This window comes from Podarcis bocagei, assembly GCF_964188305.1.
Source record: "Podarcis bocagei genome assembly, chromosome: 1".
Classification (NCBI taxonomy): domain Eukaryota; kingdom Metazoa; phylum Chordata; class Lepidosauria; order Squamata; family Lacertidae; genus Podarcis; species Podarcis bocagei.
This window is the reverse complement of record NC_138125.1, coordinates 12,311,721-12,336,550: the sequence shown is the minus strand read 5'-3', so window position 1 is coordinate 12,336,550 and position 24,830 is coordinate 12,311,721. Positions and strand designations below refer to the sequence as shown.

The 24,830-nt window shown below is 45.7% G+C and overlaps 1 protein-coding gene across 1 annotated transcript in view; it reads right to left on the bottom strand.

Annotated features, from left to right (window-relative positions):
* Positions 1 to 9,306, bottom strand: part of NUDT14 (nudix hydrolase 14) — a 53,129-nt gene extending 43,823 nt beyond the window's left edge. The window contains exon 1 of the mRNA XM_081193764.1: positions 8,929 to 9,306. Within this exon, the coding sequence (XP_081049890.1) occupies positions 8,929 to 9,249 (321 nt within the window). The 5' untranslated portion in view covers positions 9,250 to 9,306. The remainder of the gene's footprint in view (positions 1 to 8,928) is intronic.
* Between the last annotated feature and the right edge of the window lie 15,524 nt (positions 9,307 to 24,830).

The window sequence follows — 24,830 nt, the reverse complement described above, 5'->3', positions numbered from 1 at the left end:
AATAAGCTTTAAAAAAAACACCAGATAGCCGCAAAGTCCCATCTGAGAACCCAGCCTTGGTGGGCTAGTTTCTCTGATGTCGCTATAAATAAGACTTTTAGAAACCAATTCATAATAGAGAGAGCATAGAAGCACCCTTCCAGCGCTTGTTTATTTTTGGTGTTGCTTGGAAGCCATTTTAAGGTAAGTTTAACAAATACAGTGGTACCTCGGGTTACAGATGCTTCAGGTTACAGACTCCGCTAACCCAGAAATAGTACCTCGGGTTAAGAACTTTGCTTCAGGAAGAGAACAGAAATCGTGCAGCAGTGGTGTGGCGGCGGCAGGAGGCTCCATTAGCTAAAGTGGTGCTTCAGGTTAAGAACAGTTTCAGGTTAAGAATGGACCTCCAGAACAAATTAAGTTCTTAACACGAGGTAAGATAAAGGTAAAGGGACCCCTGACCATTAGGTCCAGTTGTGGCCGACACTGGGGTTGCGGCGCTCACCTCTCTTTATTGGCTGAGGGAGCCGGCGTACAGCTTCCGGGTCATGTGGCCAGCATGACTAAGCCGCTTCTGGCGAACCAGAGCAGCACACGGAAATGCCGTTTACCTTCCCGCCAGAGCGGTACCTATTTATCTACTTACAGTTTGACTTGCTTTCAAACTGCTAGGTTGGCAGAAGCTGGGACCGAACAACGGGAGCTCACCCCGTCACGGGCATTCGAACCGCTGACCTTCTGATAGGCAAGTCCTGGGCTCTGTGGTTTAACCCACAGCGCCACCCGTGTCCCTTTAACCCGAGGTACCACTGTAATAAAATAGTAACAATATTCCAAGAGAGTGGTTTCACCTTATCTTTGTTAGCACGCAAAGGGCACTGTGCCATAGAGTCTAAAGAAGTGTGCAAACAAGCAGACTTGACTTTTGTTTTCATAAGACAACCATTCCCAGTTCTGCAGAATCCTGGAACAGCTCTGGGAGAGGAGAGTTCCCAAACATTAAGTTGATTGTGCCTCTGGCAGTTGTTGGCAGACAGGGGTGTTGCACTCACATCCAGTGTTTGAAATTCCCCAGGCGCCAAGTGCGTTTTGCTACTGGCACACGGCCAATGGCACCCATGTGGAGATTCCTGGGCTCCAGGCTGGCAACCACGGTTTAAAAACCTCTGCCTTAGTCCATTTCCGTTTCCACTGTTTGGGTTCCCCCTTCTTGCGTACTGGGACAAGTGAATGGTTTCTAAGAGCAAGCTACAGTCAAACAATATAGTTGAGATCAGAGTCGTAGAATCAGTCTAACCCACTGGCAAATAGACATTCCATTGTGGTGACCGTAACCTAGGTTTAAGCTTATATATCAGAGTTTCTCACACCGCTCATGTCCGGCTTGCAGACTTCTCACAGACATCTCATCTGCCGCTGTAATGGACTACATAGACCACTATTCTGATTCAGCAGGCTCTTCTGGTGTTGGTTTGGTTTTTAATTCATTTACACTCCTCCTTTCTGCCATGGAACTCAAGGCAGAACACATACTGTCTCCAGCCTGCCAGCCATGCACTAACCAGACCTAAAATTCATTTCACAAAGCTGATGCATCAAGACCTGGGATATGGGCTGAGGATCTAGCCCACTCTGATATCTTGGAAGATAACGCATTTATATATCTCTGCCTCTCCATCCACACACCCCATAGTGTATAATGTTCTTGTTAAGTACTTTAGACATGTGTAAGAAACTGAAAGAAAAGCTATAAACCAGGAATAGGCAAACTTGGCCCTCCAGATGTTTTTGGACTACAACTTCCATCTTCCCTAGCTAACAGGACCAGTGGTCAGGGATGATGGGGGTTGTAGTCTCAAGACATCTGGAGGGCCGAGTTTGGCTATGCCTGCTATAAACTAATGAGCAGAAAACTCTTTTGTGTTGATTTTCCAAATCAAGATGAATCAGAAGCGGCAGATGAATATCACATCACTGTGTTATGTTTATTTGAGCATGCACAGAAGCCACTATAAGGTTCACAGCCCTCCAAGAGGGTTTTCATGCCTTTAAGCATTGCTTAGAAGGGAACATACACCAAATGAAACTGCTCCTTTGGCAACAACACCATGACAGCAAAGAGAAAAGGAAAAATCTGCCTCCTGGGCATCACTTAAACCAGGAGGTGGAAATCTCAAATAGATTAATTGAGCAAGTTTTAAGCTGTTTTAAGATGTTATCTGCTGTTTTCTTATTTTGTGTTATTTTAGACTGTACACTGCTGTTGTTTCAGTTTAATGCGTAAACCTGCAAACAAGCACAGCCTACAACTGATGAAAACCCACCAATCTTCCCTACCCATCTTTGGTTATTGCTTCCTGATAAAAACACTCTTAGTAGTATAAGGATTTCACTGATAATAATGTAATTAAACAAGCAAGCAAGCATTGGTGTCATTTCTTTCTACCTTCTGAAAGGCAAAAACTTTCCCATAATTACACCGAGCAGATTCAAGGAAAGGACATCACTCACCTTGCGGAGTTTGGTCCTTCTTTTGCCTGTAATGTATTCATCACCACTCATCACATCTGTCCCTGCAAATCCTATTTCCTGTTCTATTCATGAGGTGCAGCAACCTGGAGCTTTAGAGATTGCCGCCACACTTTTCCCATGGCCTTCTCACCTCTCCTCTCCCCGAGCAAGTACCCCATTCCCATTGTTTATCATCTGTTCTCCCCTGCTGGAAACTGCTGTCAGATGTTCACTTATCCCTAATCTCGCTTGCTGCCTTTGATATTCTTTCTAATCCAACAACCTGTCAACTGGGGCATCGGCCCATGTCCAGGCCAGCTGCTCTGTCCCAGGCTCCAAGATTCTCTCCCAGACTCCATCTGAAATGGTTTTAGGGGATTCTGACCCAGCAAGGAAAACGTGAGGCAAATAATTAATGTCATCTCTATCTGCGCTCATGACTTTGGTGTGCCATTAAGCACCCCGCCAATGAAGGAAAGTAACTTTTTAAAAGTTGCTTTAAACTCGGGCGTTAATGTATTAATGAAACCCTGGTCAATGTTTAAGGGACATGATTGAGGACAAGCAAGGTCTTGAGGAAGGCAGTGAGAAGATGCTTTTTAATTGAAAAGCAAATCTGCATACAAGCCTCCCAATTTGGACAGAACTTTCTTGCACACCTGCAGCTTTAAGGCAGAACTGCAGAGCAAATGTTCAGCAGCGAACTTTCCTCATGCTAAGTGTAAAATATGAACATTAAACATGAGCAGGTGGTTAAGATGCATTGCTACAGCACTGCAAAAACTCAGCGTCTCCCCCACTTCTCAGGGAAGAAGGTTGCTGCTTCCCACCCCCCTCTTTACAGACCTTTTTTCCAGTGAGTTTTTAAACCTCTGTGGCAGGTGAAGCTTTTCCTGGCATGGAGACCAGATGGTGGGAACAGTTTCATCTGCTGAAACTGCACAGGAGAAAAGCCAGTAAAAGTAAAATAGAAATGGGGAATTTCCACATGGGATAAAGCACAAAATTAAGTCTAGCGGTTCCCAGAGCCTGGGGGAACCTGTCTATTTTTAAAAGTTCTTAGGAACCATCAAAACTCTGTCATGGTGGCTGATACCCTCGCACCTGATGAAATTTCCTCCTTCTCCGTGATCCTTGAAAGTACAGGGACTGGATCTTTGCAAACTGAAACTCTTGTTAGAAAAGCTGCCTTCTTTCAGATTTCTCAGGGTGGAAATGCTAACTTCTATGACAGTTAACCTCTGTAAAGATTTTGAGCAGATTGCCTGATGTTTCTTAAGAAGCACTGAAAAGCCTCTTCTAGGATGATACACTCTATTTGCACTCAGTATCTGACCTTTTTTTTTTCTTTTTTAGTATAATCCTAACTCCACCAATTTAGATAGTTCTTTTTCTTTCTTTTTTAAGAAAAGTGCACAAATTGCATTGTATGTCTCAGATACAGCTCAACTGCTTTCATTTTGTACAGGAATTCAAAGGAAAATTAAACAAGGAGGGTTTGAGAATGCGTAGAGATGTACGCAAAAATATTCATATGTCAGATAACTGAAATTAACGTCTGGCAGGTCCAGACCCTGAGAAGGCAACATTTTTCCAGGTGTGTCTGTTCCCATTAGGGTGTTGCAATGAAGAAAAAGGCCTTGACTCTTAAAGGTACAGGATCCCAATTTAGGGCCTGGACCTGATGACTTTTAATTAGAGAATGGTTCATTTCCTTTCTAAAGAGTGAATATTGATGACGCTGGGACATGCATATATAAAACACAAACACACACACATTAGACTAGCTTTAGATAATAACACACTCACAGATTAGCACTCCAAATAACTTTTCATTAATTTTAATCCTTGCGCTAATTTACAATGCACACCAATACACTGATTTATTTTGTGTTTTATAACAAAGCATAAACTCTGAATTCAGGAGAACATTACATATGAAGCTGCCCTATGCTAAGTCAAACCGCTGGCTCAGCATTGCGTTTGGCTAGTAGCAGCTCCCAGGTCTTGAAGCAGGACCTTTCATAGATCCTTCAAACTGGAGAAGCCAGGAAATGAGCCTAGGACTTTCTGCAAGAAGGAGCCAAGGCCCCCTCCCGTAAAATATCTGTATATCTCAGCTTCTCCATTTCACATCCAGTGTACCCCTGCTGCTATTTTTTGTAGCCATATAGACATGATGTTATTTTAAGCCTTAGCTTCCAAGAGATATCAATGATGCTTACGAGAAGCATCGGAAAGAGGGTTCTTGATTAGATTCATCTTTGGTCTATTCTTCCTATGTTCTTAAAGGAAAATGTGTGTGGGGGGGGCTTATTGTGCTTTTACCACCTTTTTTAAATGGCCTTGAGGAATAGGATCTATTTAAAAAAATGTGTCTAAGTATTACAACAAAGGGACGCGGGTGGCGCTGTGGGTTAAAGTACAGAGCCTAGGACTTGCCGATCAGAAGGTCGGCGGTTCGAATCCCTGCGACGGGGTGAGCTCCCGTTGCTCAGTCCCTGCTCCTGCCCACCTAGCAGTTTGAAAGCACATCAAAGTGCAAGTAGATAAATAGGTACCACTCCGGTGGGAAGGTAAAGGGTGTTTCCTTGCGCTGCTCTGATTTGCCAGAAGCGGCTTAGTCATGCTGGCCACATGACCCGGAAGCTGTACGCCGGCTCCCTCGGCCAATAAAGCGAGATGAGCGCCGCAACCCCAGAGTCGGTCACGACTGGACCTAATGGTCAGGGGTCCCTTGACCTTTACTTTATTACAACAGCTTGACAAAAATCAGCTGTGAAGCAGCACTACACGACCACTATTCACCATTGAATAGTCAACTCTAAACCATGAGATCCACCTGTTCCTTTTTCCTCCTCCTGGCAGATCCCCAAAACACGGAGAGCCGTACTTCCTATAAGTATTTGAAAGAGATCGAAATATCAAGCCTGCCCCATGCCTAAGGCTAGTAATATAAACGTGCAGTCCAATCCTATACTTGTCTTCTTGGAAACGCCTCCAAGTGAGTTCAGTGGGGATTGTTCGCTAGTAAGACTGCAGCCTTAAAAAAAATGTATGTTAAAATGTTCGGTTATTCTCCACTGGAAGCTAATGAGGAATAATGACAATTGACAGCTCAGCTCATTCAAACACACCAGCAGAGAAGATCTCATCATCAGCCTAGCAAATTGAGAACATTTGAATTCCCAGCAATTTGAGGAAAACTTCGTCAACACTATTTTAAACCCAAACTGTATGAGTAAAAAGGGAGCTTCTGTTAAAATGTCTTAACTGTTCATCAGTTCAGAAGAAGGGAACATTTAATAAGTGACAATATATTATTAAAGCTGGTGGCCCCCACGAGTGTTAACCCGGCGCTGTGCTTGTATTTTTCCATTTGCAAGAACACTGACCCTGCAGCAAGGTGTTTTATATTGAAATTGTAATAGCTGTGAAAACTGTGCAAGACATTTAAGAGCGCTGTTAGCCATCGATCTTCCACATACTGGGACAGTAGACCTCTGAGTCATAGTATCACAGAACTGTAGAGTTGGAAAGGGACCGAGAGAGTCATCCAGTCCAACCCTCTGCAGTGCAGGAATCTGAACACATAATGCTGAGATGATGGCTTGGTTTGGGGGCTTCGCAGAGGCATAAAGCTGATTCTGTCTTCTTTCTGGATAGTAACACTTGTCTTTAAAATAAGTATAATAAATTGTCTGGCGTGCTCAGGTCCATGGGGTCACAAAGAGTCAGACACGATTAAACGACTAAACAACAACAACAAAAAATAATTAATTGATTGAGAATAATTAACTAAATTATTGAAATGTTAATTGATTATAATGATATTCATAATTTAGCACCATGCTCCCATCTGCAATTCCGAAATGGAGTGAGATAATAATTTATTTATAAAGAGGATGTCTAATTGGAAAGAAGAACACGTTCATTGATGAATGAGACTTCTTTTTTGTATCTAAATAGTGTCTACCTATTTATTTATAGTCTGCGTGTTAGCGAAGGCCTTTTGATATGCTTCTTGATTTGATCAACCTCCCCCCCCCGCCCGCCGCCAACACATTTTCCCAATCACTATGCAGATTTTAAAAAATAACAAATTTAAAAAATGCCCCCATCTATCATGGTTGTAAAACTAGGGTTTTTATATCATATGTCCTGACATAGTGGGCATTCAGGCCCCTTAAGCAGTATCTGGGCGAAAATCGCTGAAATGTCTTTGAAAATCCGGACCAAGGCAACCCATGTTGGTTGATTTAGGCGATTTTCATTTAAAGTAGTTCAAAAACTCCTTTTCCATTCTTGTTGAGAATGGAAACACAAAAAACAACAACTCCTCAGCAACTTTGGGCAAACCAAACAAAACAAAAAGGCATGCCAGAATCCTGGGAAGTCTAGTTTCTTAACACTGCTGAGAGTTGTTAGGCAACCCCTATTCCTCTCACAGAGCTATAATTTTCAGAATGGCTTAACAGATAATCCCTCTTCCCAGAGAACTCTAGACCTGTAGCTCTGTAAAGGTCTTCCTAATAATTCTCAGCACTGTTGACAGACTACAGCTCCCAGAATTCTTTGGGGCAAGCCACAGCTGTTTAAAGTGGCATGGTGCTCTTTTGGATGCATAGTGCAGACATAATAGTCAGAATTTCACAGTCCCCATCTACGGTAGTTGCCAGAAACGAATGCAGCAAAAGCAGACAGAAAATTCCAGCTGGGCCATTCTTGCTAGGAGTGTGCGTTGTGTTTGATGACACAATGCTGCCTGTGCACAGATGGCTGCATCTGTTGTGTGTGTAGCAGAGGAGCCACTGCTTGCCTTTTTAACTCAAAGCGCTCCTCAGGCTCCAGCAGCTGTGGGGCGGAGGATACAGCTCCCCACCAGCATGGCTGAGCACCCATAAGCAGGAAAGCTGAGGGAAAGGTGTGCTCAGGGCATGGAAGCTCACAGCACACTTGGGCAGTCTCAGAATGGGCTGGGAAGCATTTCCTTTCCAAAAATAAAATCACTCGGTGCAAAATATCACTAGCTATTTGGTAGAGACATGGGACAGGGCCTTTTCGGTGGTGGCTGCTCCCAAACTCCTTCCCTAGAGAAGATAGACTGGCTCCCTCCATGTTGATCTTCTGCTGGCAGGTGAAGACCTTCTTGTTCCAACAAGCTTTTGGGAACTGATGGCACCTGTCACTGTTCGACAGTGGAATTTGCTACCAAGGAGTGTGGTGGAGTCTCCTTCTTTGGAGGTCTTTAAGCAGAGGCTTGACAACCATACGTCAGGAGTGCTCTGATGGTGTTTCCTGCTTGGCAGGGGGTTGGACTCGATGGCCCTTGTGGTCTCCTCCAACTCTATGATTCTATGATTCTATGAATGAGATGAGATTCCCGTATTGCAGGGGGTTGGACTAAATGACCCTTAAGGTCCCTTCCAACTCTATGATTATATTTCTGCTTTTAATTAAAGGGCTGGTGCTGTGCTCTTCTTGTAAATATTGGTGTGGTTTTAACAGATTATATATATGCATATGGTTTTAATTTTAATTTTATCAGTGCCCCCCTATTCTTTTAGCGATTCTTATTTTTATCTGCAAGCTGCCCAGAGTCCCGTCAGGGGAAAATAAACATACAATAATTTTTAAAGCAAAAATGGTGCTGCCTCCCCCCTTTTTTTGCAGGTACGGAACTCTGCACATGCCCAGAGCCACTCTGCGGATTCAATTTATTCTATTTCTGCACCACTTTTCTTTCAAACGAACCCCAAAGCAGCTTACAAACCATAAACAACAAAAACAAGCAGCGTAATTCATACAGGGGGGAATCAAACCCCAACAAATCATTTGTGAAACCGCTACAACCTATAGAACAGTTAACAAAGCAAATATATATATATATATATATATATATATATATATATATATATATATATATATGTATATATATATGTATATGTATTTGAACATCGCAATTAAAGCCAAAGTCCGATTACACGATTTGCACATCCGAGTTTATAATCTATATAAAACAATACCTGGGGGGGGGGAGGAGGGAGCTACTGCCCCTATCTTTCGGCAACCAGGAACCCCCTCAGCCACGAAAAAGCCCACGTCCTCTGCCCATGTGCAAAGTGCTTACCCCTCCCCCCCATCACTTCTACATGAACCTCAGGAACCTTGTGGGGCAGGGGGTGGGGGGAAACAACTGTGTAACCCCCGCCAGACTTGAGCCCCGGCACCTCTCCAGCAGCGGGGGTGGGAGAGAGGGGGGGGGGCAAAGGAGGCGGCAAGGCGCCCCCTCACGCCGGAGCCTCCGTTTCCGAAGCGCCGGGCTTGCGTCGGAGGCGGCGGCCGGCGAGGCCTAGTCGCGGCGGCAAGAAAGCGGCGGCGGCGGCGGCGGCGCTTCCTCCACGCTGGGCCGCAGACCCTCCTCACCGGGCTTACCTGGCGGTAGCGGAGGCGAAAAGGCCTCAAGTACTGAGAGTGGTCGCAGGGCCCTACCGCTAAGTCCTCGATGGATTCCATGGGGGTCGAGGACGAAGAGGAGGAAGAGGAGGAAGCACCGCCTTCGCCTCGGAGATGCAGCCCGAGAGGGGAGCGAGGAGGAGGGAGAGAGAGGAGAGAGGGTGAGCTGCCTCTCTCATATATATTTATATGCCGGAGGTGTTCTGACTGGAATATGCACCTGTGGCTGCGTGTACATGAGACTTTTAAATCACGCACACAGCTTCTCCCTCTTCTCCCCTCCCCCCGACCCGAAATCATGGAAACTACGGTTCCTTCACACAGAGAGAAAACTACATTTCCCAGCACCCTGAACAAACTACACACGGAATCGCAGAAAGAGATCGGCGTGCTTGGCATATAGCAAGCCCCCTTTTTCTCCGGGAGGCTTCCTCCCAGCTGAATTATTTGCAGCTTGAGAGAGAGCATAAAAAACGCTCTTCTAGGTAACCTTCGTGAAATAATAATAATAACATTAACAATAATAATCATTTATTATTTATACCCAAGCCACTCTGGGCGGCTCTCAGCAGAATATAATAAGCACAGCATATTAGCTCCAGGCTGCAGATAAGAGGCAAGTAGGCGAGCCTCAGAACATCTAGCGAGCATATCACAGGCGAAGCTTGACAGGTACCATGTGTGTGTGTGTACAGTCATACCTTGGGTTACAGACGCTTTGGGTTGTGTGATATCCGGTTGCGCACCGCACCGCACCCGGAAGTACCAGAACGGGTTACTTCCGGGTTTCAGCGCTTGCGCATGCGCAGAATCGCTAAATCGCGCTTTGCGCAGAGGTGCTGAATCGCGACATGCGCGTGCGCAGATGTGGTGCTGCGGGTTGCAAATGCAGTAGGTTGCGAATGTGCTTCCCACGCGGATCACGTTCGCAACCCGAGCACCCACTGTGTGTGTGTGTGTGTGTGTGTGTGTGTGTGTGTATACAGTCATACCTCTTGTTACGTTTGCTTCAGGTTAAAGCTTTTCAGGTTGCGTCCTGCGGTGACCTGGAAGTATCGGAAAGGGTTACTTCCGGGTTTCGCCGCTTGTGCATGCACAGACGCTCAAATTGACGTCACGCACATGCACAGAAGCGGCAAATCGTGACACACAGACACACAGACGCTAGTTGCATTCTGCTTATGTTGCGAACAGGGCTCCGGAACAGAACCCGTTCGCAACCAGAGGTGCCACTGTATATATATGTGTGTGTGTGTGTGTGTGTGTGTGTGTGTAGTATTTTTATTAAAGATTTTCTTGGTTTACAAAGCATGTGCAATATATATTGCAGGTACCATATATTGACAGATACCATACAGGTTGTTTGTCTGTAGCCTACTGCAGAGGCTTTCAACCTTTTTTGGGTCCACGGCTCCCTTGACCAACTACCTTCTGTCTGTGGCACCCCTGTGGGGCTCAGGAGCCTAGTTAGGTCACCCCTTGCCTGCAGCCCCTCACCCCTTTTCAAACACCTTCCCTTGAGGAGAGTTCCCTCAGTCTCTTCTCTTCTCTTCTCCCCTCTCCTTGGGAGTCCTCTGGGCAGCCGCCGCTGCTGCCGCCCCTGGTCTCTGAACTGCCCCCCCCCACCTCAAAGAGAGGTGCCTCCTCACACTGCCCCACAGGGGCCTGGGAAGCATCCCTGGCCATCCCCAGAGGCAACATTCGCCTGCTGAGCTTGTAGCCAGGGCTGCTGCAACAAACAGCTGTGCAAGCCTTTGGGAGGCAGAGATGCGAGAGGGCATCAGAGGAGGGAGAGAAAGAAAGAGGAACAGAGGCCAGTGTTGCCCACAGCATCCCTGACCATCATTCAAGGCATCCCAGAGTGCTACAGCACACTGGTTGAAGACCACTGCCCTACTGTGTTTGAGATAGAAATGTGTACAGTCATACCTCATGTTACATCTGCTTCATGTTATGTTCTTTCAGGTTATGTCCCGTGGCAACTTGGACGTACCAGAAAGGGTTACTTCCGGGTTTCAGCGCTTGCGCATGCACAGAAGCACAAAATGACGTCACGCACATGAACAGAAATGGCGAGTTGCAACCGTGCATCCGCAGACACGCTGCTGTGGGCTGCGCTCTTTTAATGTTGCGAAAGGGCCTCCAGAACGGATGCCGTTCGCATCCTGAAGTGAACGCAAGCCGCGTCTGTGTGGGTCACGATTTGCCGCTTCCGCGCATGCGCGTGACATGGTTTTGAGCGTCTGCGCATGTGCGAGCGGTGAAACCCAGAAGTAACACTCTCCGTTACTTCTGGGTCGCCGCAGCCCGCAACCCGAAAATGCTTAACCCGAAGCTACTTCAACCCAAGGTATGATTGTAGTTATACGGTCAGGGTTGAGATGTACTCCATTCTTTTAAAATTATGCACCAAGAATAGCTGGGTTATGCAGCCATTCTCCTCTCTTGGAGGTTTTTGAGCAGAGGTTGGATGGCTATCTGTCATGGATGCTTCAGCTGAGATTCCTTCATTGCAGGGGGTTGGACTAGATGACCCTCGGGGTCACTTCCAATTCTATGATTCTGTGATTCTAAATTGAGTAAATTTAACCATTTCCCATAACTTCCACTTTTGCACAACGCCACTTGTTTATTTGTTTGATTATATGCCTGCCTTTTACTGCAGGATCCCAGGGCAGGTTGCTGCAATTTAAATACAGTGGTACCTTGGGTTTAGAACTTAATTCGTTCTGGAGGTCCGTTCTTAACCTGAAAGTGTTCTTAACCTGAGATACCACTTTAGCTAATGGGGCCTCCCGCTGCTGCTGCGCCGCTGCCACGCCATTTCTGTTCTCATCCTGAAGCGAAGTTCTTAACCTGAGGTACTATTTCTGGGTTAGCGGATTCTGTAACCTGAAGCGTCTGTAACCTGAAGCATCTGTAACCCAAGGTACCACTGTACAGTGGATGCTTGGGTTGTGAACGTGATCCGTGCGGGAGTCACGTCGGCAACCCACAGCGCCGCATCTGCACACACGCGGGTCGCAATTCAGTGCTTCTGTGCATGCGCAAAGCGCAATTTAGCGCCTCTGCAGATGCACAAGCGCCAAAACCCGGAAGTAACCTGTTCCTGTACTTCCAGGTTCAGCACAGTGCGCAACCCGGAAACACACAACCTGAAGTGTCTGTAACCCGAGGTATGACTGTATTGAAATAAGTTTTGAAGGGGTACAATCAAGCGAGAGAAATGGGCTGGCCTCCAAAATATCTCTTTCAGGGGTCAAAGGCCAGGGTGTAAAGAGGTGCCTCTTCATCGTATGACAGAAACTACATAACAAAAGTGCCAGACACACCTGGGTGGCGAAGGGTTGCCACAACTGGAATCCTCTTCTGGAACCATGTCCAGCTAGTTGTTTCCGTGGTAACCACTTCACTTCTGCTCTTTAGTCATGCAAAGGGATACTTAACAGGCTGGGCCAGAGCCAGTAACCTAACAAAGAGACTAGCTTGTCCGCTTCAGCTGCTTTTCTTTCTACAAATCCCCACCTTGCCAAAATAAAACCATGGTTTAGGAGGAGAGCTACACTCATTCTGCTGCACCCTTGTCCCGCCCAAATCCTATAACAGTATTTTGTGGACAAAGGTGGTATTTTTGAGATTCCTCCATGCCTGTTAGCCTAGTGCTGCCTTTCCCCCATGAACCCCAGGCTGTATCGCTGCCATATATATCGCCCGGTTCAGGGGGCAGAAGAATCGTGACCACAGGGGGCCTTTCTGCTTAAAGGAGTCATAGAATCAGTCAGTGCATCCTTGATGACTTAACATTTCATGCTGTATTTCTCCTCTTGTAACCCATGGTTTGAGAATCCCTGCCCTAACCTATGACTTAACAAGCCACAGGTGGCTTTTAAAAAAGGAAAAGAATAGGTATTAAATCTTCTGTTGCATGTGATAATTATGTTTATATATGGGTAACCGGGTGCCTTGCTTGTAATCTCGGTGGTGAATCTTTAACTAAGACCTGAAATGCCAATTAGATGATGTCACTATCACATTAAAAGGCAACGCAGCAGATGGCCGGAATTTCAGAATAATGTTTTAGTACAATCGATACATTCGCTTAAGTAGTGATTAGCAAACAATTGCGTTTGTGTTCATCAGTCTTGCTGTTGCCTAGAAAGTGAATACAAACCAGAGACGAAATGACTGTGACAAATCTGGAACTTCTGTTCGAGAATCTAATGTTGCCCTATCAAGTGTTAGGGAGTGTTAGAGAGACGTTTTCCTTACTGGCAGCCAAGTATCAGGAGGAAAAGGCAATGAAACTCTCCGATCTACAGAAGAGGGAGTCTGGGTTGTGGCAGTTTTTTGTTTTTTTAAAGGCACATAAAGGGATTAGATTTTTGAAAAAGTTAGCAAAATGAGGATAATAGTAGAAGAACTGTAATAAAAATTTCTGTTTCATTTTTGCCAGGGTTGTTTGTTGTTTGCTGCTTCCGTTCCAGGTGCTGCAAGCATGAGCTATTCAACAAAAGGATATTTTGTAATCCATAGGAAGGACATTAATTACCCTGCATTTCACATTGTGAGTAATCTGAAAATATTTAGGCAATGCTACCGGATTTAGTGCCCTTTGAATGAGAGAACACTGGAGAAGGAGACCCATAGCTGTTTCGCAGTATTTGCTTTATTTACCTACACTGAGATAAAAGGTAACCCCCTTTAGGGTTTAGAGATGTAGTGAAAGGGCTTTAGGCTCACCTTCTCCCTCCTCAGATTCCTTTCTCCCTCCTTTCCTCGTTTGAACAATCGGCAATTTGCCATGTTGTCTTGAGTACAGGGCTTTGCTTTGCTTCCAAACCAGAACTGAAATCCAGAAGAATTCAAACAGTGGTTTCCTATTCTTCTTTGGAGGCAAGCAGTGGTTAGCCCTATCTGAGCATCTCAACTCCCAGTGGCTTGCTCAAACCAGAAATGGGGGCAACTGGAACTTAGGAAGGTGCCTTATACCAATTCATACCATTCATTCGTCTAGCTCAGTATTGTCTGCTGGTAAGGGTGGCAAAGCTGGTGCTAAAATGACAGCTTAATCCCTTAGCTCTTCTCCTGATCCAGCAGAATGATAAAATAAAACCAACTAAACCAAAAGAAAATAGAGCAAAAACAAGTGGACCTGTTCTAGGACATGCATTTAAAATCTAAAGAAAGGAGTCTGGATACATATTTTTAAGCTAAAGAACTCATGGGCTGTGGTTGCTTCACAGAAAGTTTTCAGACAGTGACCTAACAATGGCACCCAAAATACAGAAGCAATCAATCAATTTATAGTGTAAAGGCCAAAGGCCTTTACAGTGTACAGCAGAGGGCAAGGCAAGGCTTTCCTCTGGAATTGCACAACATACCCTATAAAAAGTTAACAGCATAACATTTTTAAAATAGAGAGCACTGACATATCCAGAACTGAGCTTCTTAGCTGTCAGAGCGAATTTGGCTAACAGGTGTGTAATCTGGAGCTCTTTATCACCTAGGACCTGACTGTCGCCTCCTGGGGGGGATCGGCCTGAGAGACAGTCAAGAACAGGTGATAAAAAAAAAATCTCTGGGCATTGGGTATAAGGGGCAAAGCAGCAGGTAAACAGAAGCAGCCAAAAGATAGCCCAGAGGCTATCTCAAAATAGAAATTTCTCAAAATAGAAATTTCTCAAAATAGAAATTTCTCAAAATAGAAATTAAAGCTGACTTTTCAGAAGCAATAAAATGTTCGGAAGGAAAAGTGACAGAACTGACAGGAAATATAGAAGGAGTAACTAAGACAGCTTCTGAAGTGTTTGATATGTGCAAGAATTCTAAAAAAAGACTTTTTTGGGGGGCGGGAATGGAATACACTATCCTTTCAATAGATGCCTACCTCCAGGAGCTGGAAAACAGATATTGCAGACCAAATCTGAGGGCTCGACGAGTGGAAGAAGGTCTGAAGAAACAAGGTTATGGTGATATTGCAGATGAGTTATCCAAATAATTCCCTGAAATTGGTCTCGCCACAGATCGAACTGAATGCACCCATAGTGCCCCACCCCAAAGCCTAAAGAAGGAATTCCCACACAGACATAAAGTTTGCTTTAAAGTACGCTCTCTGTCTAACTCAACACTGGTATGGTAACTCCTTTTTGTAAAATACGTTCCCCCTGTGAAACTGTCCATCTGCCATTCAACGCCGACAAAAGATTTCTTCTCCCCATAATTGCACAAATTTCCTTTCCCTTGAAGCAGTGTGGGTGAACCAGAGGGATGTCAATGGAAAGGTAAAAGAATCATAGAATCATAGAGTTGGAAGAGACCACAAGGGCCATTGAGTCCAACCCCCTGCCAAGCAGGAAACACCATCAGAGCACTCCTGACATATGGTTGTCAAGCCTCTGCTTAAAGACCTCCAAAGTAGGAGACTCCACCACACTCCTTGGCAGCAAATTCCACTGTCGAACAGCTCTTACTGTCAGGAAGTTCTTCCTAATGTTTAGGTGGAATCTTCTTTCTTGTAGTTTGGATCCATTGCTCCGTGTCCGCTTCTCTGGAGCAGCAGAAAACAACCTTTCTCCCTCCTCTATGTGACATCCTTTTATATATTTGAACATGGCTATCATATCACCCCTTAACCTCCTCTTCTCCAGGCTAAACATGCCCAGCTCCCTTAGCCGTTCCTCATAAGGCATCGTTTCCAGGCCTTTGACCATTTTGGTTGCCCTCCTCTGGACACGTTCCAGTTTGTCAGTGTCCTTCTTGAATTGTGGTGCCCAGAACTGGACACAGTACTCCAGGTGTGGTCTGACCAGAGCAGAATACAGTGGCACTATTACTTCCCTTGATCTAGATGCTATACTCCTATTGATGCAGCCCAGAATTGCATTGGCTTTTTTAGCTGCCGCGTCACACTGTTGGCTCATGTCAAGTTTGTGGTCAACCAAGACTCCTAGATCCTTTTCACATGTACTGCTCTCAAGCCAGGTGTCACCCATCTTGTATTTGTGCCTCTCATTTTTTTTGCCCAAGTGCAATACTTTACATTTCTCCCTGTTAAAATTCATCTTGTTTGTTTTTGCCCAGTTCTCTAATCTGTCAAGGTCGTTTTGAAGTGTGATCCTGTCCTCTGGGGTGTTAGCCACCCCTCCCAGTTTGGTGTCATCTGCAAATTTGATCAGGATGCCCTTGAGTCCATCATCCAAGTCGTTGATAAAGATGTTAAATAAGACCGGGCCCAAGACAGAACCCTGTGGCACCCCACTAGTCACTCTTCTCCAGGATGAAGAGGAACCATTGATGAGCACCCTTTGGGTTCGGTCAGTCAGCCAGTTACAAATCCACTGAGTGGTAGCAGAGTCAAGACCGCATTTTACCAGCTTCTTTACAAGAATATCATGGGGCACCTTGTCAAATGCCTTACTGAAATCAAGGTAGGCTATATCCACTGAGTTCCCTTCATCTACCAGGCTTGTAATTCTGTCAAAAAATGAGATCAGGTTAGTCTGACATGACTTATTTTTCAGAAATCCATGCTGACTATTGGTGATCACAGCATTCCTTTCTAGGTGCTCACAGACTGTTTGCTTAATGATCTGCTCCAGAATCTTCCCTGCTATTGATGTCAGACTGACTGGGCGGTAATTATTTGGGTCCTCTCTTTTCCCCTTTTTGAAAATAGGGACAACATTTGCCCTCCTCCAGTCTGCCGGGACTGAAATTCCCTTTTGCTCCCAAGTCTCCTATGGGGCGGGGAGTGCCACTGAAGACTGGCTCTTTCTTCCCATTTGTTCAAGTATGGCAGTGAATTATAGATATTTGCTGTTTTCCTTCTTGTTTAGGTTAGGTCAAGGTTAGGGTCTCCCAATCCAGGCAGATTTCTCTTCTCCCCGTCCTGCAAAACAACACAAGGTGTTGATGGGTTGCCTGCCCTTGTGGCTGGCTTAGGCATGGGGGGTAGTTAAAATGCAGCTGGCTCTCAGATTTCAGTGGCACGTGAAGCAGGGCTTTACACCCCAGAGTTATCTGGGTTTTGTGCGGCCTTAACACAGGTCTGCGCTACCTGTGACTCACCAAAGATGCATGAAACTGCCAGCCATATGTTGTGGCTTGCTTGGCAATCTCCTCTTTTGTTGCTGTTGTAAGAAGGTGATAGGAAAAGAAGTGTGAATAATAAAATAATGATGATGATGATGTAACCTGCCCATCTGGCTGGATTGCCAACGTACGTAGTTCACCAACATACGTGGCTGCTTTTGGCACGGAGGGTCACAGGTTCACCTTAATAAGAGAAACACCCCCTGCTCCCAACATTGCAAAGTTTCACTCTTGCCTCTGTGTTCACTGTAATGAAAAATTGAGTGACTTCTCCTAACGGTGCTGGATTCCTGCCAGAGAGGGCTACCACAATCACCCACCCCGGCCAGCAAAGGGGTACCTGCGTCTCCGTCCACTACATGAGAAACAAAAATGCAACCAGTGAAACTTTTCCCAGCGTGAAGGAGGGGGCCGTTGCCTGAAAATCATTTGTTAGAAGCCCCGGGAGCCAAATGCAGCCCCTCCCCCCTCTCTCTGGGGCCCCTGGGACTCTTCCCAAGCCAGCCGCCCCCCCCCCGAAATTAGCAGATGTGATTAACTTAGGTCCATTCATTTCAGTGAGCCCACTTTGAGTAGGACCAGTCGTGACTACAACCCAGGGTGTGTGCAAGTGTGTGACATTTGCCGTGCTCGGACCGATTAGCGTCCAGCTCCACACACCTCGGGCAGGATGCGGCCCCCAGAAGGTTGGCGAGAATGGAATGCGGCCCCTGGGTTCCCCACTCCCGGCCAGAAAGATTGAGATTGCTTCTCTCTCTCTCCACACAAGCTGCCACTGTGCAGTGCTGTGTTCAGCCAAAGCCAGAATGTCATCCTGACGATTAGCAGTGTTTGTTTTAACTCCTGTTGGCTTTGGAGGCTGGCTGCTGGAGAGCTCTGCCGCCGCCCTTTCTCTTAGCCCTGCTCCTGTGCCTGGCAGCTGCGGAGGGCAGTGAACACCCTCCTGGCTGCACCTGTGTGAGTGTGTGGAGCCAGTGAGTCAGTCCTCCTCCTCCTCCTCCTCTGCCTGCCCAGCCCAGCCCAGCCCATCTGCTCAGGCAGCAGCCCGGTGTTTACCTTGGACACAGGAATGTCCCTTGCAGCGCTTCTCCCTTCCGCTACTGCAGCTTTTCACCAGAGCTGCCTGAATCATTCGTTCCCTGTTCCTGCTTAAGGCACACTTCCTTAAGGAGTAAAAACAACAACTGCCACCATTGCCTGTAGGACTTATTGTTTAACTACAAAAGTCATACAGGGACTCTTTGCAGAGATGGCAGCCTCCTTTGGGTTGTACTCAGCGGACTCAAGCTATAACTAACGTAAAACTCTTGCTTTCAATGGGTCAGATTCAAACATCAGAGGAGACCTGTTGGGTTTCGTCCAACATAGCACGGCGCAAATGTTCTGCCAGTGAGGGTTTCTGTTTGCATGACAGAGCCTTCCCCCTCTCGCCTTCCCCCTCACCACAGCCCCCCCCCCCCGAAACTGTTCTTGGAGTTCCCCTGACCCACTGGAGCAGATTGGGGGAGGGTGTTGGGTGCACGAAGGAGTGGAGATGGGGGCAAGTTCCATTGCACCAGGGGAAATCCTTGGACTTAGAATCATAGAAGAGTTGGGGGCCCAGGGATCTCAGCTAAAGCATCCATGAAAAGATGGGACACATTAGTTGAATAACACACATTGAAATGAGTAATGGTAAAGGGACCCCTGACCATTAGGTCCAGTCGTGGCCAACTCTGGGGTTGCGGCGCTCATCTCGCTTTATTGGCCTAGGGAGCTGGCGTACAGCTTCCAGGTCATGTGGCCAGCATGACTAAGCCGCTTCTGACGAACCAGAGCAGTGCACGGAAACACCGTTTACCTTCCCACTGGAGCAGTACCTATTTATCTACTTGCACTTCGTGCTTTTGAACTGCTAGGTTGACAGGAGCTGGGACCGAGCAACGGGAGCTCACCCAGTCGCAGGGATTCGAACCGCCGGCCTTCTGATCAGCAAGTCCTAACTCACAGCGCCACCCGCGTCCCTATTGAAATGAATAGATATGTCTAAATTAGACCCAGTCATTTCCTTAGTTCTGCTCTGAGTAGAACCTGGTTAGATGCCACCTTTTGCCTGCATGGCAGTCACTTAGATCAAAACCCCTGTTGCTTTTTAACCTTGTGCTTACAATAAGGTTGCAAGCAACTAGCTGGAACATAAGGACATAAGAAGAGCCAGGCTAATGTCCCATCTAGTCAACATCCTGTTCTCACATTAGCCATCCAGATGTCTGTGGAAAACCCTGAAGCAGGGCTGCCTGGGCACAAAAGCGTCTCCCCTCCTGCCATTTCCCACAGATGGTATTCAGAAGGATTACTGCCTTCGACCATGGAGGAAGAGCATAGCCATTGTAGTTAGCAGCCATTGATAGCCATCTCCTCCATGAATCTGTCTAATCCTCTTTTAAAACCATCTAATTTTTAAAACCATCTATTACAAAATAAAAAAAAGGAAAAAGAAAAATACAAAATAAAAATAGTTAATTCAATTCAATCTTTCAATGACTTATCTTTCATTTGCTTATTTCCTGGACCTCCTCACGCCTCCCTTTTCTGTATTCCAGTTCAGTTTGTTAGTTCAGCAAATCCCTCCCCTCTTTGTTTATCCTAGACTTCAATCTTAAAATATTGTAACATTGGATTTTTACCTATTAACAATCCATTTTCTCACATTCCCTTATAACATTACAGCTATAAATCACTTAGTTTCTATCCAACATCATTCTAACATTCATTAATAGTGAAGCTTTTCCTATCTTGTGGGAATTCAGGTGTCCCTGCGAGATCTTGCAAGAGCATCCCAGAGTTGGCACGCTGAGCGAGCCTTGCCCCCCAAGCAAGGGGGAGAGCTTAAAAGCTATTTTCGCACAGGGTCCGCTTGAGTTATCAACTGTATTTGCTACTAGAAGGACTGATGATGCTTTGAGATGCGTAGCTTGCAAATGTACTAACAATGGATGCAATCCTTTGCATAACCTGGGAGTAGGTCCTGTTGAGCTCAGTAGGGCTTTAGAGTAGACATGTATAGGATTGTATTTTAACAACTGTGGCCTGAACAGGTCTCACTGTACACTTTTGTTTAAATACCTTCTGTGTAAAGTAATGGAACTTCTGATTGCAATTTGTTTTAAACAGTTTTTAATGTTGTATTTTACATTCTTGTGACCTGCCCTGGGTTTTCTTAGTGAAGGGTGGATAATATATAATGGAATGTAATATTAATAATAATAGCAACAACAGTTTGCCACACAGGTTTAAGTTTATTTATATTGAGTGTTATGAGAAAAATCTCGTTGGTGCCCATATGCAGATTTAAACCTATAAAACCTGTTCAGCCGCAGAGAACAGTTGGTTTGCTTCGTTAAAATGTGGATGGGAAGTAACACACAAACATGTCATGCACTATTGGCAATGGAGTTAATTTTTGGTGCTAGGCAATTTGATTAAAATTGTGTCCTTGATAGTCCATGGTGCCTCCTGTATCCTGCCATTGTGTTCATGTATAAAAGAATGAGATCTGCCCTTTCCCATAAGAATATAGCCACATTCTTTTTTCAAGTAAAGCCAAATGGAGGAGAGCTGCTGAGTGCAGGGAGTGGGGTGTGTGCGTGTGTTTGAGGACCGGGACATTCGCAGGGAAACCAAAATGCTTGTTTACAAATCTATTGTACAACCAACCTTACTATATGCTTGTGAAACATGGACCACTTATAAACGCCATCTCCAACTTCTCAAAAGATTCCATCAACGGTGTCTCAAAAAAATCTTACACATCACTTGGGAACACAAGCGAACTAATATCAGTGTACTGGATGAAGCAAATATCACCAGTGTTGAAGCAATGATTCTTCAACATCAACTTTGTTGGACGGTTATGTTGTGCGGATTCCTGATGATCGTCTTCCAAAGCAACTACTCTGTTCCGAACTTTAAAATGGAAAGCGTAATGGTAGTGGTCAACAAAAGATGTTTAAAGACTGTCTCAAGGCAAATCTTTAAAAATGTAGTATAAACACCGACAATTGGGAAACACTGGCCTGCGAGTGCTCCAGTTGGAGAACAGCCTTTACCCAAGGTGTCATGGGCTTTGAAGACACTTGAACTCAGGTTGCAAGGGAGAAACGTGCTAAGAGGAAGGCACACTTGGCAAATCCACACCATGATCAACTCCTGCTCAGAAACCTATGCCCACATTGTGGAAGGATGTGTGGGTCCAGAATTGGCCTCCACAGCCACTTACGGACTCATTGTGTGTGTGTGTGTGTGTGTGTGTGTGTGAGAGAGAGAGAGAGAGAGAGAGAGAGAGAGACATGAACTTGAAACATTTTGCAAATCTTTAAGTTGATAGTTATTGCTCTAGTGATTGGTTGTTAAAATGAAACTGAGTTCTTCACTGCCCCCCCCCCCAAATCTGGGTTGTAGCCAATTTACTCAGAGTTGGCCTATTGGAATCAATGGACATGCTTGACTTTGGCTCATTGCTTTCAATGCGTCTACTCTGAGTAAAACTTAGTTGGCTGTAACCCATGGTCCATGTTAGCAAAATGAGAAAAAAGTGACTTGAGACTGGGAGGTCCTGCACAGATTTCTCATTAAAGTGACCACTGATTTTAAACACCACCCCCTAGCCAGCATGACAACATTTGCCTGATACATTTTTAAAAATCACTGCAGTGCAGTAAACAAACCCTGATGTTAAGTGGTTAATTTATAAACTGAAATATCACTGTAATAAAAAAACTCGCTTCCTTTGATCTTGCAGTTACAAAATAATTAAAGTATTAAATTGCACATTAGACCTCCAACCGCTGGCAGATGTGAAGCTTCTTGAGAGTGGGATGCGGGAATGACTGAAAGGCAAGTTGAAAGACAGTTTAGTTTTAATTACCCAGAAATTTAATTCCTTTCTTAATTTCAAAGATATCTTAAATGAAAAGGCAGTGCTATCTAACATCAAATTTGTTACATTAGATATAAGAGCTTGGAAAATTCCCCAGAACTCTCTTTCTACACACTTCTCACTGCTTGCAAATTATTGGAAAGAGTTGCAGTGAGGGACTTTTAAATTAATATGCGTTGAGTTCCAATTTTAGAATAGGAGAATTCATCCCCCCCCCCATCAATGCCTTGAATTGTACTTGGCCAATGGGCTATTCCCTCCAGCTAATATGGGCAGTAATTATCTCTGAAGGATTAAAACAAAAATGGTATCTCTTAGTTTAAATGCAATGCAAACCGTGTTCCTCAGTTTCATTGGGAAGACTTTTCTGGGAGCTGCCATTTTAATTTCCCACAATGCATCTAGTCTAGCATTACTCCAAGGCATTGTGGGGAATTTAAATGGCAGCCAACCACCACTAAATAACCCCCCCCCCCAGGACCCAGCTCTGCCTCAGATACTTGGAGGCCCATCACAATCTGATGTCTATCAGAGCTGAGGCAGTGTTAGGCCCAAACTCTTGGCAAATCCCAGAGTTTCTTAGATCAGGGGCAGGGAATTTGTGGTCCTCCAGATGTTGTTGGACTACAGCTCCTATCATCCCTGATCCCTGGCCCTGCTGGACAGGGCTGATGGGAGTTGGAGTTCGGCAACACCTGGAGGGCCACAGGTTGCCCATCCAGTGACTCTTCTATGAGCCTTCTCTGAAGCGTGTCCATCTGACTGGTCACTCAGCAGTAGCCTCCCTTGGCCAGAGCTAGATGAGTGTGTTGCACACACAGAAGGGCTAGTCAAGCTTCGGTTTGGGATCTGCCCACATGTCAAGCAATATTTGGGGGGTCGGTGGGGAGTAGGACAGACCTCACCACCTTTGGCAGCTGGGGTAAAAAGACAGAAAAAAGCACTAAAGCATACAGAACCCAGTGTGCCCATGTGGATGCAAGTTGTCGGCATGCAGAGGGTCGCAAGGCCAGCTGGCTAGCCCCAGCTGGGTCGTCTCTGCCTAGCCGTCCCTCTGCGAAGACCCATCGGTCTCTGATCCGGCGTAAATCAGTGACCCAGGCTTCAAAACCAGGGCACACTATGTCAGAGTAAACTGCACACACAGAATAGGCGTGAGGCTTGTGGAAGCATACTACAACTACGGATTTATTAATCATAAATCAGGACAAAGAAACATGTCGTCTGCCTCTTTGTCTTCTTCTCAGAGAGACAGGGAGAAGCAAAAGCTATACACACAACGGAAGTTCCTAGCAAGCTGTGCTGGTATGTAAACAGACATGTGACATGCAACAGTTCCATGTCTGCAACTAAAGGTGGAGTGGAATTTTCCAACGCCCCCTCCTGAGCCGTCAGATCAATCATTTAGTGAGTGAAGAGGGGGTGCAAAGCTCCTTCCTCAACTGATTGGCACGGGTGTGGGTGTGTCTGTGTGTGCCCTGCATGTGCATCATACTTGTGCATTATTTGTTTGTTTGTATACATAATGCTTCATGCTGAAATAGGGGTCTAAGCAGTTCACAGGTATAAAAGCCAATTGCGCAATCATGAAATATAAATACCTGCAATTAAAAAGGCGCAACCCTATGAAACAGGAGACTCAAGTCGAGAGATCAAGGGAAGGCCTGTGCAAACTTAAATTTGAATGTCTGTGTGTGTTTGGGCTTAAGTGTGTTGTGACTACACCTACTTTTGCCCATGCCCGATGCTAGCAAGGACTGGCCAAGAGCGGGCCGAAAAGATTGTCACTTCTGGTGTACAGCTGAATCTTTGCCACAAGTCCTGCCGGAGGTGTAAGTCCTGGCAGAAGAAGTCTTCCATGTGCATCTCCACTATGCCACCAGCAGTTTAAAGCTGGTGTCCAAGGTTTGCTGCATGTCGCCACCCCACCCCTTTCATTATTCCCTCCTCGGCACAATGGCATGTGCAACAATAGGCTGTAAATTTCTCCACGAAGAACTAAGCACGCCGTGCTGTAAACAGGAGACTCTTTAAGCAGGAAACAATAAGGGGTTTCTTGGAAAATGCATACTATGTGCAGAAACGCAGCCCTCCAGCTAACAGTAAACGCATTTTTACGAGTCCCCATTGGGACCTCTGGAACTTGGGGGGTGGGGTTGCTGCTGCAGCAGTAACCGGAGCCCATGTGTGAAAGACAGAAAGATTCTCCAGGGAGAAGACAAAGAGAATACTGGGAAGAGAAAAGAACTGAGGGCAGCGTTGGAGAAAATTCTTATCTAGCTCATTCGCAAAGAAAGGAAAAGGCAGACTTCTTGGCTCGTGCAGCAGGCGGGGAAAAGGGGGGAAAAAACAAAAACCACTAGTTACGCTACCACCTCTCCTCTGCCTTGGATTTTAGATTTTTTTCCAGCACTGTTTTTTCCTTTACCAAAATAGGAGAGGAAAAGTTCTGCGAACGGCGTTGGAGGCCTTGTGGACAGAGGTCCCCATCTCTGTAGGGGAGCAACAGTAAGCATGCTGCTTTTGGGTGGGTGGGGGGAAAGGGGGGAAAAAAACCCTTCAGTGATGTTAGATAATGGGTGTTTAACCGCAGTCGTCGCTTGAGCAGCCAAGAGTGAAGTCTGCAGTCCAAGCGATGCTTTTTGCAAAAACTACTGATCTCTTAAGGTTGCTTCTGTCCGTGGAAAGTACCCTATCTCAGAACAAAGTAGGCATTCAGCCATACTGTTAAAAGCATTCTCATGCCACTTTTAGCAGTCATAGCACCCCCCCCCCCCACCTGGGAACTGTAGTTTGATAAGTGTGCTGACAGTTGTTAGGAGACCCCTCCCAGAGCTATATTTCCCAGCACCCTCAACAGACTAAAGTTCCC